Below are 21,504 nucleotides of genomic sequence, written 5' to 3'. Positions count from 1 at the left end.
AACCCTGAAATGATATTAAACACAGAGAGCGATCGCTATTCATGTGCAGGTTATAAAGGTTATACTGTATAGCTGACATGTTTTATCTAATGATGTTTGTGAAGTGTAAATGAGACTGTGGCTGAGGAATGTGTGGAAGACTCTAGATATAATCGACAGTGTCTAGGTCGACCACTATTGGTCTTTAGGTCGACAGGGTCTAGGTCGACAGGTCAAAAGGTCGACATGAGTTTTTTATGGGTTTTTTTGTGTAGTTTTCTTCGTAGAGTGACTGGGAACCCCAATTAGTGCACCGTGTCCCCTCGCATGGCTTGCTTCACTCGCCATGCTTCAGGCAAGGTTCCTCAAACCTAGATAGTGTCGACCTAGTTACTGTCGACCGGATCCCGCCCTCTAGATGGCTCAGATGCTACTGTAGTCCTTTTAGCTCCTTACCCTCCACACAACCTCAGGATGAGTAGATAACAAACATCCTTCTTTAAATAATTTCTGCATTACACGATTTAGGTTATCATTTTATTTAATTCTACCGCACCCCTCCCCTCCAACCCCTCCCCCCCGCGCAGTCCTGGAACCCTATTAGTTGATCAGGCACTGCACAAACTGCTTTCAAGGAATAGATGTATAAATGTGTTTGAAACACTTAGTAAGGTGTGTGTGTGTGTGTGTGTGTGTGTGTGTGTGTGTGTGTGTGTGTGTGTGTGTTTTCTTAGTATCTACTAATCAACAGCATTCATAACTTCATATACAGCCATACCTGATAGTAACTGTTTAGCTCCTCATCAACCTAGAAGCATAAAAAGGAAACATTTCCAGTCAATGCTCACGTGGAAGAGATTACTTTTTAATAGCAGCACGGAAATTTAGAGGATAATATCCTATCCACACCAAATATAAAATGTGGTATATGATAAATGGACTCCCAAATAGGCAAAACAAAATAACAATTTATAAAAAGAAAGAAACCAAAGAATCATTTACATATCCCCCACCCCATTATAACTGCGCAAATGTCTGCCTATAAGGGAGAAAACCCATTTTTTACAAATAAAGTCATGTGCTCATTACACACTTCTATTGCACTCCCCAGAGTTCAGTGACTGTCCAGGGGTACATTTTTATGCTTAGCAACAATTGTGTTTGGTTGCTGGCCAATCACATAGCATTATCAATTTCAGAATAATGAATAGTGCCGAATATAAACTTCTCATTCAGTATGTGACGACACAAAATGGCACTACCATGTGATGGCTGAAGGATGACAGGGGCAGCGCAGTGGATGAACGACCTGAATGAACACGGACAGATCCTGTGTAAACTGGATCTAATTAGCAATAGCATACAATCTATCTGTGGTAAAACTACCTCTTGTCTAAGGCAAGGGCCTATGACAGCTGGTAAGTTTTGCCATAGAGTAGTAGTAATGAGGAAACAATGGGGGTGATTCAGACCTGATCGTAGATGTGCTAAATTTAGCACATCTACAATCAGCTTCCCTGACATGCGGGGAGATGCACAGAACAGGGCTAGTCCGCCCCACATGTCAGGCCCTACCCCATCGTACAAGTACAAAAGCACCACACAGCGGCGATGCTTTTGTACTGTAGGAGTAGCTCCCAGCCAGCGCAGGTCCTGCGCGCTGGCAGGGAGCTACTCGTCAGTCACCGGGTCGCAGCAGCTGCATGTGATGTCGCGCAGCCGCCGCGGCCTGCCCTCCAAATGGTCCGGGCACGCCTGCGTTGTCCAGACCACGCTCCCTAAACGACGGCAAAATGCCGCCGACCCGCCCCCTCCCGCCCAAAGTCCGCCTCTGCCTGTCAATCAGGCAGAGGCGATTGCAGGGCTAAGGCAGCCGGCGACTGTCTGCCATGCGCCGGGGATGCGCACTTCAGACATTATCGCTGCTGTGCGAACACGCACAGCAGCGATCAGGCCTGAATTAGCCCCAATATCCTGTTGTGTGCACAATTAAAACATAATGTTTATTAAAAATTTGTAAAACAGTTTGTTTAATGCCAACACTGGAATCCATACATCCATGGTAATCCTGGTGGTCAAAATTCCGACCAGGGCTCCGAATCCACACTCGGGGGGGTCCACGCCACCCCCAAGGGGGAATAACTTAGTGTGGCGCACTAAGCTCGCCACCCGGGCCAGAAACGCGGTGAAAGTAGCGAGCCCGCAACGGGACATACTGCTCTCGCAGTCAGGATCCCGGCTTCGGTATTATGACCGCCGGGATCCCATACGGATTCCGTTTATAACATGGAGCTTTGTCACAAAAGGTAAGACACATATATGGCGGCAAATTATACAGAGCATGCAGTAGTAATATCTCTGCGAAAAGTAGAAAACAGCAACTATACATTAATTTAGGCAATATACAGGAAAATATAATCCCAGATTGTGTTAAGAAGGTTTTGCCATTGATTGTAATCAATCAATACAATCATCAGGACCAAACCCTGTAGATGAGCCATCCTGTATTCTTTAATCCATGTTGAAATATTGTATTATTTCAAATCTGCATATTTTTTACTAAAATTATACTGAATCAGGTTTAATTAGCTATTATTTACATCATTTGATTTAAAAGGAAAAAAAATTGTGAACATTTTTGGAAAAAATAATATCTAGTTAAGTGATTAAGCCAAATTGGCTAAAAATAAAAGTATAAATTAGTAAATACTAGAGATGAGCGGGTTTGGTTCGTCAAGATCCGAACCCCCCTCCCCCCCCCCCCCCCCCGAACATGACATGGTTTACACGGGTCCAAGGCAGCCTCGGTTCTTCCCGCCTAAGATGCAAAACCCGAACGGGGGAAAACATCATCATCCCGGCTGTCGGATTCTCGAGAGATTCGGATTCCATATAAAGATCCGCGCGGCGCCGCCATTTTCACACGTGCATTGACGATTGAGCGGAGAGGACGTGGCTACGTTCTCTGCCTGAAAGGCTCAATATCTGTGCTCAGTGTGCTGCATTGTGGTGACCACCAGTATATAGTAGTACAGTACAGTAGGCCATTGCTGTATCTTGCAGCTCCGTGTCAGACTCCGTTCTATTCTCCTGATGAGTGCTCAATATCTGCTGCATTGTTGTGACCAGTATATAGTAGTACAGTGCTGCATTGTGGTGACCACCAGTATATAGTAGTACAGTACCGTAGTCCATTGCTTTTCATTTCCAACTCCCTACACCTACTAGCCATTACTGAAACTTGGATTACACCCTCTGACACTACTTCTGCTGCTGCTCTCTCTGCTGGGGGCCTCACATTCACACACACACCCCGACCTGGGGGTCGCCATGGGGGTGGTGGTGGGGTCCTTTTACCTTCTAGTTACTCCTACAAACTCATAGCACCAGAACCATCCCTTATATTCTCTACATTTGAGGTCCACGCCATACACCTCTTCCAACCAGTCCATCTTAGAGTAGCTGTCATTTACCGCCCCCCTGGCACTGCTTCCAAATTCATCGACAACTTTGCTTCCTGGCTTCCTCACTTCCTCTCTTCTGACATTCCCACCATTATTCTAGGCGATTTCAACATCCCTATTGACATCCCCACACAATCCCCTGCCTCTAAACTCCTTAACCTCACCTCTTCACTTGGTCTCTCCCAGTGGACCTCCTCACCCTCCCATGTGAATGGGAGCTCACTGGATCTGGTCTTCACTCACCGCTGTGATATTTCTGATTTTTCCAACTCCCCATTTCCCCTCTCTGACCACCACCTGCTCTCCTTTAACCTATCTCTCTCGACTTCCCCATCTCTACCTCCTAAGGCTACCATCACTAAGCGTAACATTGAAGCTATTGACACCACATTCCTTTCCTCCCTGTTTGACTCACTTCTCTCTCCTATTCTCTCTCTCTCATGCCCTGAACAAGCCACTTCCACATACAATGCTTCCCTTACTTCTGCTCTTGACTCTGTTGCTCCACCAACCACTATTCACCCTCGCAAATTAACACCTCAACCCTGGCACACCAAATGCACCAGATATCTGCAAAAATGCTCACGTACTGCTGAGCGACACTGGAGGAAATCACGCTCTAAGGCAGACTTCCTCCATTTCAAACTTATGCTTTCATCCTTCAGTGCTGCCCTTTCTCTTGCTAAACAGTCATACTTCAAGAACCTCATCTCCTCCCAGTCTTCCAACCCCCGGCACCTCTTTGCCACTCTCAACTCACTCCTCTGCCCACCTCCACCTCGTCTCCCTTCCTCACTCTCTGCTCTTGACTTTGCCACTTACTTCACATCCAAAATTGACTCCATACGTCAGGACATCACATCACACCAGACCATCAGTAACCAGCCTTCTCCCATCCCTTACCAACCCTCCCCATCCCTCGCACCAACTCTGTCATCTTTCTCCCATGCATCTGGAGAGGAAATCATGGCCCTCATTCATTCCTGTCCCCTCACCACCTCCCCACTTGACCCTATCCCCTCCCGCCTCCTCCGCTACCTCTCTTCTTCTGCTTGTTCCCATCTTTCCCACCTTCTCAATCTCTCCCTATCATCAGGCACTGTCCCCTCTGCCTTCAAGCATGCACTCATCTCTCCTATTCTTAAAAAACCTACCCTTGATCCAAACACTCTCTCCAACTACCGACCCATCTCTCTCCTCCCTTTTTCCTCCAAACTCCTTGAGCGTATTGTCTACAACCGCCTTACTTCCTTTCTTTCCTCACACTCACTGCTTGACCCATTCCAATTTGGCTTCCGTCCTCTCCACTCCACTGAAACTGCCCTTACAAAAGTATGCAATGACCTCCATGCTGCTAAATCTAAGGGACACTACTCTCTACTTATTCTACTTGATCTCTCTGCTGCTTTTGACACTGTGGACCATCCTCTCCTACTGCAAATCCTTCACTCCATTGGTCTGCGTGACACTGCCCTCTCTTGGTTGTCGTCCTACCTTTCTAACCGTTCATTCTCTGTCTCCTCTCATGACTCCACCTCCCCCTCACTTCCACTAACTGTAGGGGTACCCCAAGGTTCTGTCCTTGGTCCTCTTCTCTTCTCTCTCTATACGTCCTCACTAGGTAAGCTCATTAGTTCTTTTGGTTTCCAATATCATCTTTATGCTGATGACACTCAAATCTATCTTTCCTCTCCAGACCTCTCCCCTACTCTCCTCACTCGTATCTCCAACTGTCTCTCTGCTATCTCTTCCTGGATGTCCCAGCGCTTTCTTAAACTTAACATGTCTAAGACCGAGCTGATCATCTTCCCTCCCTCCTGCATAACCTCACCTCCTACAATCTCATTATCTATTGATGGCACTACTATCTCCTCTACCCCCCAAGTGCGCTGTCTTGGAGTAATCCTTGACTTCTCCCTCTCCTTCAAACCTCACATTCAGCACCTCTCACAAACCTGCCGTTTTCATCTAAAAAATATTTCCAGGATCAGACCCTTTCTGACCCAGGATGCTACTAAGACTCTTATCCACTCACTGGTCATCTCCAGACTGGACTACTGTAATCTCCTCCTGACTGGCATTCCTGACAAATACCTCTCTCCACTCCAATCTATCCTCAATGCTGCTGCCCGGCTCATTTTCCTCACCAAACGCACTACGTCCACCTCTCCTCTCTTACTAGACCTTCACTGGCTCCCCTTCCCTTTCAGAATCCATTTCAAGCTTCTCACACTTGCTTACAAAGCCCTCACCCACTCCTCTCCCATCTACATCTCTGATCTTATCTCGCTTTACACTCCCACCCGTCCTCTTCGCTCTGCTAATGCTCGCCGACTCTCCTGCCTACGGATTACTTCCTCCCACTCCTACCTCCAAGATTTTTCACGCGCTGCACCACTTCTCTGGAATTCCCTACCTCTCCCCCTCAGACTCTCCACCTCTCTACAAAACTTCAAACGGGCTCTCAAGACCCACTTCTACACCAAACCCAGCCAAATCTCATCCTAAACCTCTGTTCCACGCTCTCTATGTACCCCATCTGTCTCACCCCTGTCTGTCTACCCCTCCCCGTTAGAATGTAAGCTCTCACGAGCAGGGCCCTCTTCCCTCATGTGCTTACCCTTTTCTTACTTTAATAATCTTCAACTGTACCAAATCCAGCAGTCTTCTGCCACCTGATACTTATTCCAGTGTCATCTGCTGATGTAGCTATGTTTATTTACCCTGTACTTGTCCTATATTGTCGTCAACTGTAAGTTGCTGTTTTCTTGTTTGATTATTTGTTTATGTACTCTGTAATTGGGCGCTGCGGAACCCTTGTGGCGCCATATAAATAAAGGAGAATAATAATAATAAATTGCTGTATCTTGCAGCTCTGTGTCAGACTCAGTTCTATTCTCCTGATCAGTGCTCAATATCTGCTGCATTGTTGTGACCAGTATATAGTAGTACAGTGCTGCATTGTGGTGACCACCAGTATATAGTAGTACAGTACAGTAGTCCATTGCTGTATCTTGCAGCTTGTATCCTGAACAGTGCTTAATATCTGTGCTCAGAGTCAGTTCTGCATTGTGGTGACTAAAAGTCCAGTGTCTTGTGCTGCATCTTGCTGCTGTAGGGTGCTGTGGTAGTGTCCTGTCACTGTGCATAGGTCATCATCATTCCAGTCACAGTGGTATCTGGTATCTATCTAGTGGTATCTAATTCCAGACATTACTGCCATCTAATTCCAGATATATTACTGGCATATAATTCCACACATTAAAAAATGGAGAACAAAAATGTGGAGGGTAAAATAGGGAAAGATCAAGATCCACTTCCACCTCGTGCTGAAGCTGCTGCCACTAGTCATGGCAGAGACGATGAAATGCCATCAACGTCGTCTGCCAAGGCCGATGCCCAATGTGATAGTAGAGAGCATGTAAAATAAAAAAAACAAAAGTTCAGTAAAATGACCCAAAAACCTAAATTAAAAGCATCTGAGGAGAAGCGTAAACTTGCCAATATGCCATTTACGACAAGGAGTGGCAAGGAACGGCTAAGGCCCTCTCCTATGTTCCTCATGACTAGTGTACAGCTTCACATGAGGATGGAAGCACTCATCCTCCCGCTAGAAAAATGAAAAGCGTTAAGATGGCAAAAGCACAGCAAAGAACTGTGCGTTCTTCTAAATCACAAATCCCCAAGGAGAGTCCAATTGTGTCTGTTGCGATGCCTGACCTTCCCAACACTGGATGGGAAGAGGTGGCTCCTTCCACCATTTGCATGCCCCCTGCAAATGTCACTGCTGAAGTACACCAGGATGAGGATATGGGTGTTGCTGGTGCTGAGGGGGGAATTGACCAGGAGGATTCTGACGGAGAGGTGGTTTGTTTAAGTCAGGCACCCAGGGAGACACCTGTTGTCCGTGGGATGAATAGGGCCATTGACATGCCTGGTCAAAATACCAAAAAAAAAATCACCTCTTCGGTGTAGAATTATTTCAACAGAAATGCAGACAACTGGTGTCAAGCCATGTGTTGCCTTTGTCAAGCTGTAATAAGTAGGGGTAAGGACGTTAACCACCTAGGAACACCTCCCTTATACGTCACCTGGAGCGCATTCATCAGAAGTCATTGACAAGTTCAAAAACTTTGGGTGACAGCGGAAGCAGTCCACTGACAACTAAATCCCTTCTTCCTCTTGTACCCAAGCTCCTGCAAACCACACCACCAACTCCCTCAGTGTCAATTTCCTCCTTAGACAGGAACGCCAATAGTCTTGCATGCCATGTCACTGCCAAGTCTGACGAGCCCTCTCCTAACTGGGATTCCTCTGATGGATCCTTGAGTGTAACGCCTACTGCTGCTGGCGCTGCTGTTGTTGCTGCTGGGAGTCGATCATCATCCCAGAGGGGAAGTCGGAAGACCACTTGTACTACTTCCAGTAAGCAATTGACTGTCCAACAGTCCTTTGCGAGGAAGATGAAATATCACACCAGTCATCCTGTTGCAAAGCGGATAACTTAGGCTTTGAAAGCTGTGTTGGTGTTAGATGTGCGTCCGGTATCCGCCATTAGTTCACAGGTACTTAGAGAATTTCTTGAGGTAGTGTGTCCCCGTTACCAAATACCATCTAGGTTCCACTTCTCTAGGCATGCGATACCGTGAATGTCCACAGACGTCAGAAAAAGAGTCACCAGTGTCCTAAAAACTGCAGTTGTACCCAATGTCCACTTAACCACGGGCATGTGGACAAGTGGAGCAGGGCAGACTAAGGACTATATGACTGTGACAGCCCACTGGGTAGATGTATTGCCTCCCGCAGCAACAACAGCAGCGGCGGTACCAGTAGCAGCATCTCGCAAACGCCAACTCGTTCCTAGGCAGGCTACGCTTTGTATCACCGCTTTCCATAGGAGGCACACAGCTGACAACCTCTTACAGAAACAAAGGAACAATATCGCAGATTGGTCGGACAACGCCACCGATAGTGTGCATGCATTACATGTGGGCAAATTTCAGCACGTCCCATGTTTTGCACATACAATAAATTTGGAGGTGCAGAATTTTTTTTAAACGACAGGGGCGTGCAAGAGATGCTGTCGGTGGCCCGAAGAATTGCGGGCCACTTTCGGCATTCAGCCACCGCATGCCGAAGACTGGAGCACCAGCAAACACTCCTGAACATTCCCCGCCATCAGCTGAAGCAAGAAGTGATAACGAGGTGGAATTCAACCCTCTATATGCTTCAGAGGATGGAGGAGCAGCAAAAGGCCATTCAAGCCTATACATCTGCCTACGATATAGGCAAAGGAGGGGGAATGCACCTGACTCAAGCGCAGTGGAGAATGATTTCAACATTGTGCAAAGTTCTGCAACCCTTTGAACTTGCCACACGTGAAGTCAGTTCAGACACTGCCAGCCTGAGTCAGGTCATTCCCCTCATCCAGCTTTTGCAGAAGCAGCTGGAGAGATTGAAGGAGGAGCTAAAACGGAGTGATTCCGCTAGGCACGTGGGACCTGTGGATGGTCAATCTGTTGAAATCAGAGCACTACATTTTGGCCACCGTGCTCGATCCTAGGTTTAAAGCCTACATTGTATCTCTCTTTCCGGCAGACACAAGTGTGCAGATGTTCAAAGACCTGCTCGTGAGACACTTGTCAAGTCAAGCGGAACGTGACCTGCCAACAGCTCCTCCTTCATTTTCTACCGCCACTGGAGCTGCCAGGAAAAGGATCAAATTTCTAAAACACCCGCTGGCGGTGATACAGGGCAGTCAGGTGCGAAAACTGACATCTGGTCCGGACTGAAGGACCTGCCAACGATTACTGACATGTCGTCTACTGTCACTGCATATGATTCTGTCACCATTGAAAGAATGGTGGAGGATTATATGAGTGACAGCATCCAAGTAGGCATGTCAGACAGTCCGTACGTATACTGGCAGGAAAAAGAGGCAATTTGGAGGCTCTTGCACAAACTGGCTTTATTCTACATAAGTTGCCCCCCCTTCAGTGTGTACTCCGAAAGAGTGTTTAGTGCAGCCGGTCACCTTGTCAGCGATCGGCGTACGAGGTTACTTCCAGAAAATGTGGACAAGATGATGTTCATCAAAATGAATTATAATCAATTCAACCGTGGAGACATTTACCAGCAATTGCCTCCATAAAGTACACAGGGACCTGTGATGGTGGATTCCAGTGGGGACAAATTAATACTCTGTGAGGAGTGGGATGTACACAGTGAAAGGGGTCAGGAATCGAAGGATGATGATGAGGTCGACATCTTGTCTCTGTAGAGCCAATTTGTGCAAGGAGAGATTGATTGCTTCTTTTTTGGTGGGGGCCCAAACCAACCAGTCCTTTCAGCCACAGTCGTGTGGCAGACCCTGTCGCTGAAATGATGGGTTTGTTAAAGTGTGCATGTCCTGTTTTCCATCTTGCACCTCTTTTTTTTATTATTTATCTTTGCATCATGTGATGTTTGGGGCCAATTTTTTTAAGTGCCATTCTGTCTGACACTGCAGTGCCACTCCTAGATGGGCCAGGTGTTTGTGCCGGCCACTTGGGTCGCTTAGCTTAGTCATCCAGCGACCTCGGTGCAAATTTTAGGACTAAAAATAATATTGTGAGTTGTGAGGTGTTCAGAATAGACTGGAAATGAGTGGCAATTACCACCAAATTCTATGATTTAAGCTGTTTTTGAGGGGTTTTTGGAAAAAAACACCTGAATCCAAAACACACCCGAATCCGACAAAAAATTTTAATGGAGGTTTTGCCAAAACGCGTCCGAATCCAAAACATGGCCGCGGAACCGAATCCAAAACCAAAACCTGAAAAATTTTCAGTGCACATCTCTAGTAAATAAATTTTTCCGGCCAGTGTACTTCTAATATGCATATATACTCACTCTATTTGCAGTAATATCATTTCTATCTCCCAGAAGTGTGGAACTTTTTTCAACAACACGTAACCCCACTAAACAGCGTGCTTCTAGAACATTGACAGATAAGGATACATTTTCTGATGGTCCAGCTGTTTTTTTACTCCATGATACAGTAACCTAGAGAATTCAAAGAAGACCTTAATTAATTATGGCATTAATAGTAAATTAGCAACAGAAAATGAAGACTAATGTCTGTTTAGAGCTACACATAAGTATATTTGTCTGATGTAGAAATGTATACCGGTGTAAAATGGATTAACATTGCAGACGCTCAACTACTTTCAGTACCGTTGCATAGATCATGCAGCCTCTAACACTTGGAAAGGTGGATCGGGAGTGTTACCATGAAAGTGCAAAGCAGGGGGGAGACGTACTAAGCAGTGAAGAGTGGTTGCCATGGACAACTTCTCAACTGGCTCACTTCTCCAATCAGCTGCTCTATATCATTTACTTCAATGCTGATTGGTTGCCATGGGCAACTTCTCCACTGGCTCACTTCTCCATGCTTTTCACTGCTTAGCACATCTCCATCCTAAGTTAACTATACCCCATTGAGATGCGTCTTATAAACTTCACTGAAATACATTAGCTACGAAATGTACACTTGGAGCGTGCATAAACCTGGAGCAAGTTTTGGAGTTGGTAATGTTGTGGCATCTTTTATTCTAGACACAAATAGATTTAAGGCATGCCATTTTTATGTTCACCTCTAAATCGTGCACCAAGTATACTGTACATAAATGTACACAAGGATCAAACAGCATTACATAAACAATGTATCAAACATTTTAAAATAATAATTCAATGGTACCTTGTTCTTTAATGTGCCTGAAATGTTAAGTGTCTCAGTAGTTTGCACAATATCTCCAAAGCTGCCATTAATATTTAGGAAATAAACTATTAATTGAGCTGTGGGAGCCCAAGATTGTCCTGGTGTGAGGGTGAATGTGGTTCTGTTCTTGCCGGCAGACACTGCCATTCCATTGGCCAACACCTAAGAAAATAGAGTTGGATTACTTGACACCACTATGCTACGATTCTCCATATGCAGTGATAAAAGTATGTAGAAGATAAGAATAAAATCACATACTAATGTTTAGGACAGAGAAAGGTAACTTTTTTTGAGCTGCTTCTTGTATTCATAGTAAGCTTTGTTTTACCACCGATTAATGTACGCATAATAATAATTACTACATTAATGTAAAAGTATTCATGAGATATATAGATTTATATTCAAATAATATGTTGCATGCATTATGCAGTATAGATCTACAATATATAATTCAGACCTGATCGCTGGGCAGCGATTTTTGCAGTCCTGCGATCAGATAGTCACGGCCTGCAGGGGGAGTGTATTTTAGCTGTGCAAGTGTGTGAATGCATGTGTAGCAGATCTGCACAAACTGATTTTGTGCAGTCTCACTCTCTGCGCAGCCCAGGTCTTACTCAGCCGCTGCAATCACTTCAGCCTGTCCGGGACTGGAACTGACGGCAGACACCCTCCCTGAAAACACTTGGACGCGCCTGTGTTTTTCCAGACACTCCCAGAAAACGGTCAGTTGCCACCCACCTGTCAATCTCCTTCTGTCAATCTCCTTGCGTTCGCCTGTGCGATCACTTTTTTGCACCATCCCATCGCTATGCACCGATGCCTGGTGCAGGTGTCCGATGCGCCTGTGCATTGCAGTGCATACGCATGCGCAGTTCGGACCTGATCGCAGGCTGTGAGGAAACACAGCCTAGCGATCAGGTCTGAATTACCCCCTATGTTTTCGAACCGTAGTTAATAATATCTACAACAGCTATATACCACCATCTACGGCATAGGTGTGAAAACCCAGCGGCCAAGGTTAGTACATATGAAAATGCAGTAAAACCCCCAACAATGGGGGTTTTACCACATTTTTCCTTTAGTACATCCCGTCCATTAATACATAACAGTAATGTTTATTACTATCTATCTAATCTCACAGCATGCATTGATCATTGCCGGGTAATGCTATTGATGGCCATCGCCATATGATAGCTATCCCATAATGCATCATTTATGAAGGACAGTGATTGTACCTGTACCATTAACTATTCTCCTATGCTTTAATTAATTTTTTTTCTTTACTGCTGCAATGAGCAACTACAGACAATATATTTTGTTGAGGATGTTTGATAACTTAACATAAAAAAATAGTTACAGTATATTTATTAATACTTACCACATAGTAAATATCCTGAACTTTTGGGTAGGTGTTCACTTGAAAAGTGAATGGCATCCCAACCTGCATGGTAAAAATATACATTTAAAAAAAGTTAATTGTCTTTTTTTTTTTTTAAACAGAAATCCAAAATACAGATTTTTCTTACACTCTGTAAATTCTTACTCTAATATCAGTCATTTTAACTTAATCACTGAGGAGACCACGATTGGTTGATAATAGCATGGCAGTGTTATAGGCTGGGCACACTGCCTGCTTTATATTTCCCCTTAGGGAGAGCAACATGACATCATGTGCATGGAACACCAAGACTAAAGGAAAGCTCTCACTAGTGTTGGATAGGGGAATAAAGGGTCCACCTGGGGAATGTAGTGGTAGGAGCCCATGCTTAGGGGTGTGGTCATCCTCCACAGGAGGTGTGGTCGGCCATCACAAAGGCTTGGTTAACCATTACAGAGAGCAAGGTCTGGGCCCTTTGATAAATACTGTGTATATAGTAAATACTGCTAGTGCATGCTTGATAATGTATCAGATTAACAGCAATGCACTGTAGAAAATACACCATTAGTCCTGTGCAGTATATTGTAACTTATGTATAATGTATAATTCAAATGCAGTCTGGAACATGATCGCTAGAGGAGTGGAAGAACCCTCCAGCAGTGGGGCCCAAAGGGGGTTCCCTCTGTATCCCTGTGGGCCAGTCCTACTCTGCCTCTCACAAAGTACGGATGGTGTAATAGTTATCATTACTGCCTCACAGCACAGAGGTCATTTGTTTGATCCCCCCCAATTATACTGGTAGGTTAAATGGCTCCTGACAAAGAGTAACCCTAGTGTGTAAATGGACAGACTAGATGGGTCCAGTGATTCTCATCTGCCGTCAAATTGAAAACGTAATACATAACCAGACAGCTGTGAAAATGAGAAGGAGGGATACCCACACTGAGAAAAACAGAAAGAAAAATAAAGGAAGCAGATAATGAGATAATGTCAAATTATATACATTAAAATTTATTATGTGGGGAGAATATACATTTACCTTTAATGATGAATTTGATGCTTGTATCTGAATAAAAGGATTTGTCCCATATGACTTGTCAAAGTAGAATGTCTGAGTGGTGTTCTGGTACTCCAGCTAAACCAAATTGATTGATTAGTCAAGACTAATAATTTTCAACAGCAATAAGTAATTAGTGAGGTAGATTGAGAGGAAGAAAGAAGAAGGAAGGAAGAGAGGAAGAGAGGAAGAGAGAAAAAAGGAGGGGTAAAGAAGCAGAAGGAAACAATGGGAGGAGAAGGAACAGGGATCAAATGGAATAAAAATAAAAGAATGGGACAAGAGGGTAAAAGATGAAGAGAAACTAATAATTACTAACAGTGGAGGTAAAAGAAGATGTAGCACAGGAACTAGAGGATAAAAAAGAAAAGGAGAAGACTAAATAGGAAGTCAAGAAGGGATAGATTGGAAGAACAAAGGAGAATAAGGGAGAAGAAGTGTAAAGAAGTCGAAAGAATGTTATCGAGATGAAGAAGGACTTGAATCAAATGTTGGTACTATTTATTACAAATGCTGTTTTATCAGTTTTATTAATCAAACTTTTTGAAATAGCACTTTTTTTATAGAGCATTTTTTTGGCGGACAAATCTATAAATATTTAACTCTATACCTTTGTGCTTGCTAGGATAGCTAGTATATTTTGGATTTGTATGGTTTAAGTATTGCTGCTGTCAATACATTTCTAATGTTTATTTGAAATTAAACAAAAGGTCTAGTAATGTCATCCACAATAATAATTGCCACATATTGATTTATTATCTAAAAAATATTTTAAATCTATAAAAGTTTCAGATCTGAGTAGAATAGCTGCACCACCAAGTCACTAGACAAATTATGCCATGAGCCCAGCGAAGCACTGTTTCTTTACGGTGATCGGTGGATTTCCTTGTGATGATGCAACATGACACCATGTGCAAGTGCACAAAATCACATGTGTGCATTTTCTGATACATACACATCTGTTCACAAGGCTTAACTATATGCACCTGATATATCATCCGAACTGGTGTATTTGACGATATGTCGTTCACATCATCCAGTGTGTATACACTATGGGCCTAATTCAGCATAGATCGTTAATCTGAGAAATTGCAGTTGGCTGCGAGTAGAAAGGCACCACCCTGAAAGAAAGAAAAAACGCCCCCCTGCAAACTTGTGAATGCATCGCAGATCACTATCCACTCGCAGATGCATAAGCAAATCCCGAAATATCAAAGAATCTTTGACGTCTGAGCAAATGTGAGAAGGTCTGAGGCTGCCACTAATCTGTGACAGGTTGGAAATGGTCTGCGCTGACGACAGCTACCCTCCCCCAAAATGCCTTGGCATGCCTGTGTTTTTTCTGACAACGGCTGACAGCAGCATCAGTCAGAAATTTTAGTCAAATCATCATGCATAGGAGACCACAAATAGGTTGAACTCGATGGACAATTGTCTTTTTTCAACCTCAGATACTATGTTACTATGTAAAATGGCAGGTTTCCGCCCAGAAATGCCGGCTTCCTGTCAATAAGTGACTACATTGTGTTTACGATCCTTACGCATGTTCTGTCGATATAACCCCACTTGCGTGTGCAATGCCAATGCTACGCATGCGCAGTCATTCGAGAATCGCCCAGTTTGCAAATTCCCTAATTAGAAATCCATGCTGAATAAGGACCTATATTGTTAACGATGTGCTAATTTAGCAAAACTGCAACTGCTTGCGATCACATGCTGGGGGCCATATTCCCCATCACAGCGGCCACGTGTGAGGTCACGCAGCCACCCCGGACCTGCCCCTGTGTTTGCCGCCACTCCCCCGCAATGCCGCGTTGCCACCTCCTCCTCTGTCTTACTGCCTCCAACTGCCCCGCCAACTCCTCTGTCTGTCAATCAGGCAGAGGCGTTTTGCATTAGTGCATTGCAATGCAATGCATTTCCTGGTCCATGCACGCACACATAGGATCCTGCGCATGAGCACTGGGTGGAAAATTGTCAGTATGACCATCCATACTGAATAAGAATGCGATCTATACTGAATAAGGCCCATTATTAGGTATATATTTGAACTCCTGCTACACTTTTACTGGCTGAGTACACACGGTAAGATTTTAGCTAAGTTAATATATCCTACACTATTTACCTGAGCTCCTGAACAAGCAAAATAGTGCATATACACGGTAAGATATAGCATAAGATTTAGCACAATAGTATAGCATAAGATATAGGGAGGGGGTGATTCAGATTTGGTCGCTGCTGTGCTTTTTTGCACAGCGGGCGATCAGCGATATACTGCGCATGCGTATGCACAGCAATGCGCACACGTGTCGCCAAACAACAACAGGCATCGCCGATCAGTGACAGGATTGTGCAAAAATTCCGATCGCACGGGCGCTCGCAAGGTGACTGACAGGAAGAGGCTAATTGTGGGTGGTAACTGACCATGTACTGGGAGTGTCCGGAAAAACGCAGGTGTTCCCAAGCGTTTTCAGGGTGGGTGTCTGACGTCAGCTCCGGACCCAATCAGTCTGTTCTTATCACACTGTAGGAGTAAGTCCTGGGCTGCACACAGACTGCACACACTGGATTTTTGCAGCTCGGCGTACACATGCAATCACACACGTGCACAGGCGATGTTACACTCCCCTTTGGCGGCGACTATCTGAACGCAGGACAGCAAAGTTAGCAGCCCAGCGATCAGGTCTGAATCACCCCCATAGCATAGATATGGCTTCTCACTATTGTGATGACACAAATTGGATACAATATCGTATGTTGACATACACACGGCACAATATGCACAAGATAGTGTACTATCTAATCAAAATTGAGCTGCATGTTCATCCAATATAGAACATTGGATACGACCAACGGGAGTGATCACCGCACTATCGGCCTAATTCAGGCCCTATGAAGCAATTTTTGCACATCTGCGCATGCACATACGCCGGTATGTGCATGTGCAAGGTCCTAAATGGCGTTCTGTCGAGAATGCAGTTTAAGACCTGGACGGGGGTGGGAATGAGGCATCGACGCCGCGTATTGTGGGCGTCAATGCTTTTAGGGGTGCAGTCTGGACAATGGAAGCACATCCAGACTGTTGGAGGGGCGAGCCAAGGCGGCTGCGTGACATCACATGTAGCCGCTGAGACCCTTAACATGGTGGGTAGCCGTCTGCCTTCGCAGATAGGCTGCGTAGGCAGAGAGCTACCCAAAATATATGAAAGCATCGCCACTGTTCCAATGCTTTCGCATGTCTGCGGGGGGGGGTACTGGATCTGGCTTGCGGGGCAGACTTCGGCGCCCCCCTGCATGTCAAAGAGTTTGAGCATAGATGTGCTTTTTTTTGCACATCTACGATCAGGTCTGAATTACCCCCTATATCGCATGCAGGTAAGATATAGGGCCTAATTCAGAGATGATCGCAGCAGCAAATTTGTTAGCAGTTGTGCAAAACCATGTGCACTGCAGGGGGGGGGGGGGCACATATAACATGCAGAGTTAGATTTAGGTGGGGCGAGATCAAACTGAAATCTAAATTGCAGTATAAAAATAACGCAGTCAATATTTACCCTGCAGAGAAACAAAATAACCCACCCAAATCTAACTCTCTCTGCACATGTTATATCTGCCCCACCTGCAGTGCACATGGTTTTGCCCAACTGCTAACAAATTTGCTGCTGTGATCAACTCTGAATTACCCCCATAGTGTACTATATTGCACTCTAGCCAGCTAGTGTGCAATACAGTGCTGTGTGTACCCAACTTAAGTCAACTAATACAAATGGGACTGCATTCCTGTCAGATGATCAGCAGCTATTGAGAATGGAGTAGAATTTTCTCTCAACTCTTTGCCAAACTTTAGCAAACAAATTAAACATTTTCACCTACTGTGCCACTTCCCTGAAATAGGATGCATTCCAGGGAAAGGTTAGAAAGGGAACTGACCCCTCATGTGAGGCAATAGGTTGTGTAGTTTCCTAAATTGTATGCCTTGTCCATTTCTTTGTGCATCGGTGGCCTTTACAATACCGAATATATAATATAACATATAAAAAAATGCTAGTAACATAGGAGGTAACAGGAGTCAATCATAAGCCCCTTTCACATCTCTAATAATGCCGGATCCCACCCGGGAATTGGAAACGGGTCCTTCCCGGGTGTGATCCGGCATTGGACACTAATGGCAGGCTTCCCGACCCGGCAATATGCGCTGCTTCTCCCTATGTAGTGAACCCGTTTACACTGCCACTGACTTGGTATTCAACCCAGGAATAACCCTTCTTATAACCAGAGTTGAATTACTGGTTCAGGCGACCCAGGAATTCTCCATGTCTCCTTTCATATCGCACAGTGACCATTGTCGACCCGTCAATATGTCGGGTCGATACCGGGTTATTTTTGTGATGTGAAAGGGGTAATAGAAAATAAAATTATATTTTTTTTTTTTACATTTTCCAGAAACTACAGAGTGTTCTGGCCTTTGGTTATGAAAAAAAATAAAGTATGAATTATGTGGTACTGTATGCACCATATAACTTATACTTTTGTAATGACCCCAATAGTAACACAATAGGCTCAGCACAAGGGTGACAATAACGCTTAGCAGCGAAGTGGTTAAATGTATTTGATGTAATTAGTCATGGAATACTTTAATGCTTTACTGCCTCATCAGAGACATCTGTACATAAAATTTACACCACAAGTCGAACTTTAAATACAATATATAGACAGACACCTGGCTTTAGTGAGGGATATATAAATTTCATGTCTCACGTTACAACACAATAATGATCCATCTGGAACATGACTAAGCTTGATAATTTTGTGGCAGAATTATGAAATATTTCACAAACTCTTTGAACACACCTCAGCTTGTATAGATTGTACCGACTGCAGAACAGGTATTTCCAGGTTGATGATGGCAGAGTCTGGTATGTTGTAGTATTGCCACATGAAACTGTTATCTTGTGTGCCAACATTAATAATTTCTCTGCTTATCCTGTATGAGCCTGTTGACTGGGTTATTCTGACAGAAACCTTTGTACCTCTTTCCTCTATAGTCAGGGGTTTATTGTCAATCCGTTCCACCTGAACCTGAAAAAAATAAAATGCACATATTTTATTAGTTAGTATGATCTGTATTTGTATTCCAAAGAAAATAATTTGTAATTTACCCGCTGGATACATATTGAATTAAACAAGCATGTGCTATTGAATACAGATACCATGATATCTTCACTGGTGGCAGCACATCATCCCCATTGCTCGAAGGCTAGATGACCCCCCACCCCCCAAACGGGATAGTAGCTTAAGCGCCAAATGAAAATAATGGGAAAATATTTAATTGTTGTCAAGAGCTTAGGGCAAAATAGCTTCAGTATCTTACTGTCCACATAGTCGGGATGCAGTCAAAATGTCGGGATCCTGCGTTCAGGAGACCGACACCAGAATCCCGACAGCCAGCATTTTACAGACGGCCGGAATACCGACACCCGCCCATAATTCCCATTCGGTTGGTGAGTCTACGCCACCAACCGAGTGGGAATAGAACCTGTGGCAAGCTAAGGTCGCCACCGGGCCCAAAGCATGGCGAGCGCAGCAAGCCGACGAGGGGACTCGCTGCCGGTATTTTGGCAGACGGGATGCCGCTGTCTGTATAGTGACAGCCGACATCATGTATGACCGTATTATATACCGGATCCAGGTGGTCCTTTGTTTTAGTTAGTGAGGTTTCCAATTTGCACTGATTAAACTCCCTCTTATTGGTCATTGTATGTGTCAGTGGCAGTATATTTAAATACTGTAGCTTCATATAAATACATAAACATACTAGAATATACAGGGACCCTATGAATCATATCATGCTGATTTACCTGAACTGAGAAATTAAGTCCAGGAGTAAAAGCCTGTTGCTGGCTAATGAGGTTTAGTCTGTACTCTGTATCTGCTCTTGAGACATAGGATGATGTATTTACTTCAATTCCTGTAAAAAAATATTCTTAGATATTAATATTGAGTTAAATGACCATAAAGCAAATCAACTCATTACTACTGTGTTCCTGAAATAAATTAAAGATTACGTTGCATTTAATTGAAATAATACATTAACATTATTATACACAATGGGTTCTGTTATAGTAATGTCTGTTTGACAATTGTGGCTCCAAAGGCCTCGTAACTTCAGTGCAGAATCTGAGCCTACTGACATCCAGTCAGTGACCAATTATATAAATTGAAAAGAGGAATAGTGTGGGTCATGCATACTTTAAGCCGAGGTGAGTACAGGTATGTTGCATAGAGATGTGCAGCGGGCATTTTTTGTGTTTTGGTTCTGGTTCCATGCTTGTGTTTTGGATCTGGATTGGTTTTGCCAAAACCACTGTTTCGTGTTTTGGTTTTGGATCTGGATGATTTTTGATAAAAACAGCTAGAATCACAGAATTTGGGGGTAATTTTGTTCCTATGGTATTATTAACCTCAATAACTTTAATTTCCACTCATTTCCAGTCTATTCTGAACACCTCACAATATTGTTTTTAGGCCAAAAGGTTGCACCAAGGTGGCTGTATGACTAAGCTAAGCGACACAAGTGTGTGGCACAAACACCTGGCCCATCTAGGAGTGGCACTGCAGTGGTAGACAGGATGGCACTTAAAAAATCTAGTCCCCAAACAGCACATCATGCAAAGAAGTAAAAGGTGCAATGAGGTAGCTGGATGACTAAGCTAAGTGACACAAATGTGCGGCACAAACACCTGGCCCATCTAGGAGTGGCACTGCAGTGGTAGACAGGATGGCACTTAAAAAATCTAGTCCCCAAACAGCACATCATGCAAAGAAGTAAAAGGTGCAATGAGGTAGCTGGATGACTAAGCTAAGTGACACAAGTGTGCGGCACAAACACCTGGCCCATCTAGGAGTGGCACTGCAGTGGTAGACAGGATGGCACTTAAAAAATCTAGTCCCCAAACAGAACATCATGCAAAGAAGTAAAAGAGGTGCAATGAGGTATCTGTGTGGCTAAGCTAAGTGTGCATCACAAACACCAGGCCCATCCGGACGCACGTTTATTTAATGCCAACATAGCAACAGGATGACTGCTGTCATATTTCATCTTCCTCGCAAAAGGACTGTTGGACAGTCATTTGCTTAGTTGAAGTAGTACAAGTGGTCTTCTGACTTCCCCTCTGGGATGACGATTGACTCGCAACAGCAGCGGCAGCAGCAGCAGCAGTAAGAAGTGGTTCTTGATCTTTCCCTAATTTATCCTCCAAATTTTTGTTCTCCATTATTATTCTGGAGTTAGATAACAAAATGCAGCAAAGTGGAGCATACCTCTACACCACACAGGGCAAACCCGTTAAAAATTATTTGGATTAAATATTAATAACCCCTTTATTTGGAGTAAATAATATACAGCACAGGACAGCACCGCTGAACTTATATGGCAGCACCACTGGACTGGATTTATACGCTAGTACCACTGGATTTATACAGCAGTATTACTGGAATTATATGGCAGTACCACTGGATATATACGGCAGTATCACTGGACTGGATTTAAACGCCAGTACCACTGGACTTATATGGCAATACCACTGGACTTATACGGCAGTACCACTGGACTTATACGGCAGTACCACTGGACTTATACGGCAGTACCACTGGACTGGATTTATACGGCAGTATCACTGGACTGGATTTATACGGCAGTATCACTGGACTGGATTTATATGCCAGTACCACTGGATTTATATGGCAGTACCACTGGACATATACGGCAGTATCACTGGACTGGATTTATATGCCAGTACCTCTGGACATATACGGCAGTATCACTGGAATTATACGGCAGTACCACTGGACTGGAATTATACGGCAG

The 21,504-nt window shown here is 44.2% G+C and overlaps 1 protein-coding gene across 1 annotated transcript in view; it reads right to left on the bottom strand.

The window, feature by feature from the left end:
* The window catches only part of LOC134909676 (CD109 antigen-like), a 303,785-nt gene that overhangs the window by 111,008 nt on the left and 171,273 nt on the right, over positions 1–21,504 (bottom strand). The window contains exons 10-16 of the mRNA XM_063916819.1: positions 19,496–19,605; positions 18,489–18,716; positions 13,620–13,715; positions 12,581–12,643; positions 11,182–11,364; positions 10,335–10,487; positions 758–787 (exon numbers count right to left, since the gene is read on the bottom strand). Of these exons, the coding sequence (XP_063772889.1) occupies positions 758–787; positions 10,335–10,487; positions 11,182–11,364; positions 12,581–12,643; positions 13,620–13,715; positions 18,489–18,716; positions 19,496–19,605 (863 nt within the window). The remainder of the gene's footprint in view (positions 1–757; positions 788–10,334; positions 10,488–11,181; positions 11,365–12,580; positions 12,644–13,619; positions 13,716–18,488; positions 18,717–19,495; positions 19,606–21,504) is intronic.

The sequence above is a fragment of the Pseudophryne corroboree genome, chromosome 4 (genome assembly GCF_028390025.1).
Source record: "Pseudophryne corroboree isolate aPseCor3 chromosome 4, aPseCor3.hap2, whole genome shotgun sequence".
Lineage (NCBI taxonomy): Eukaryota > Metazoa > Chordata > Amphibia > Anura > Myobatrachidae > Pseudophryne > Pseudophryne corroboree.
This window is presented reverse-complemented; position numbering and strand designations above follow the sequence as displayed.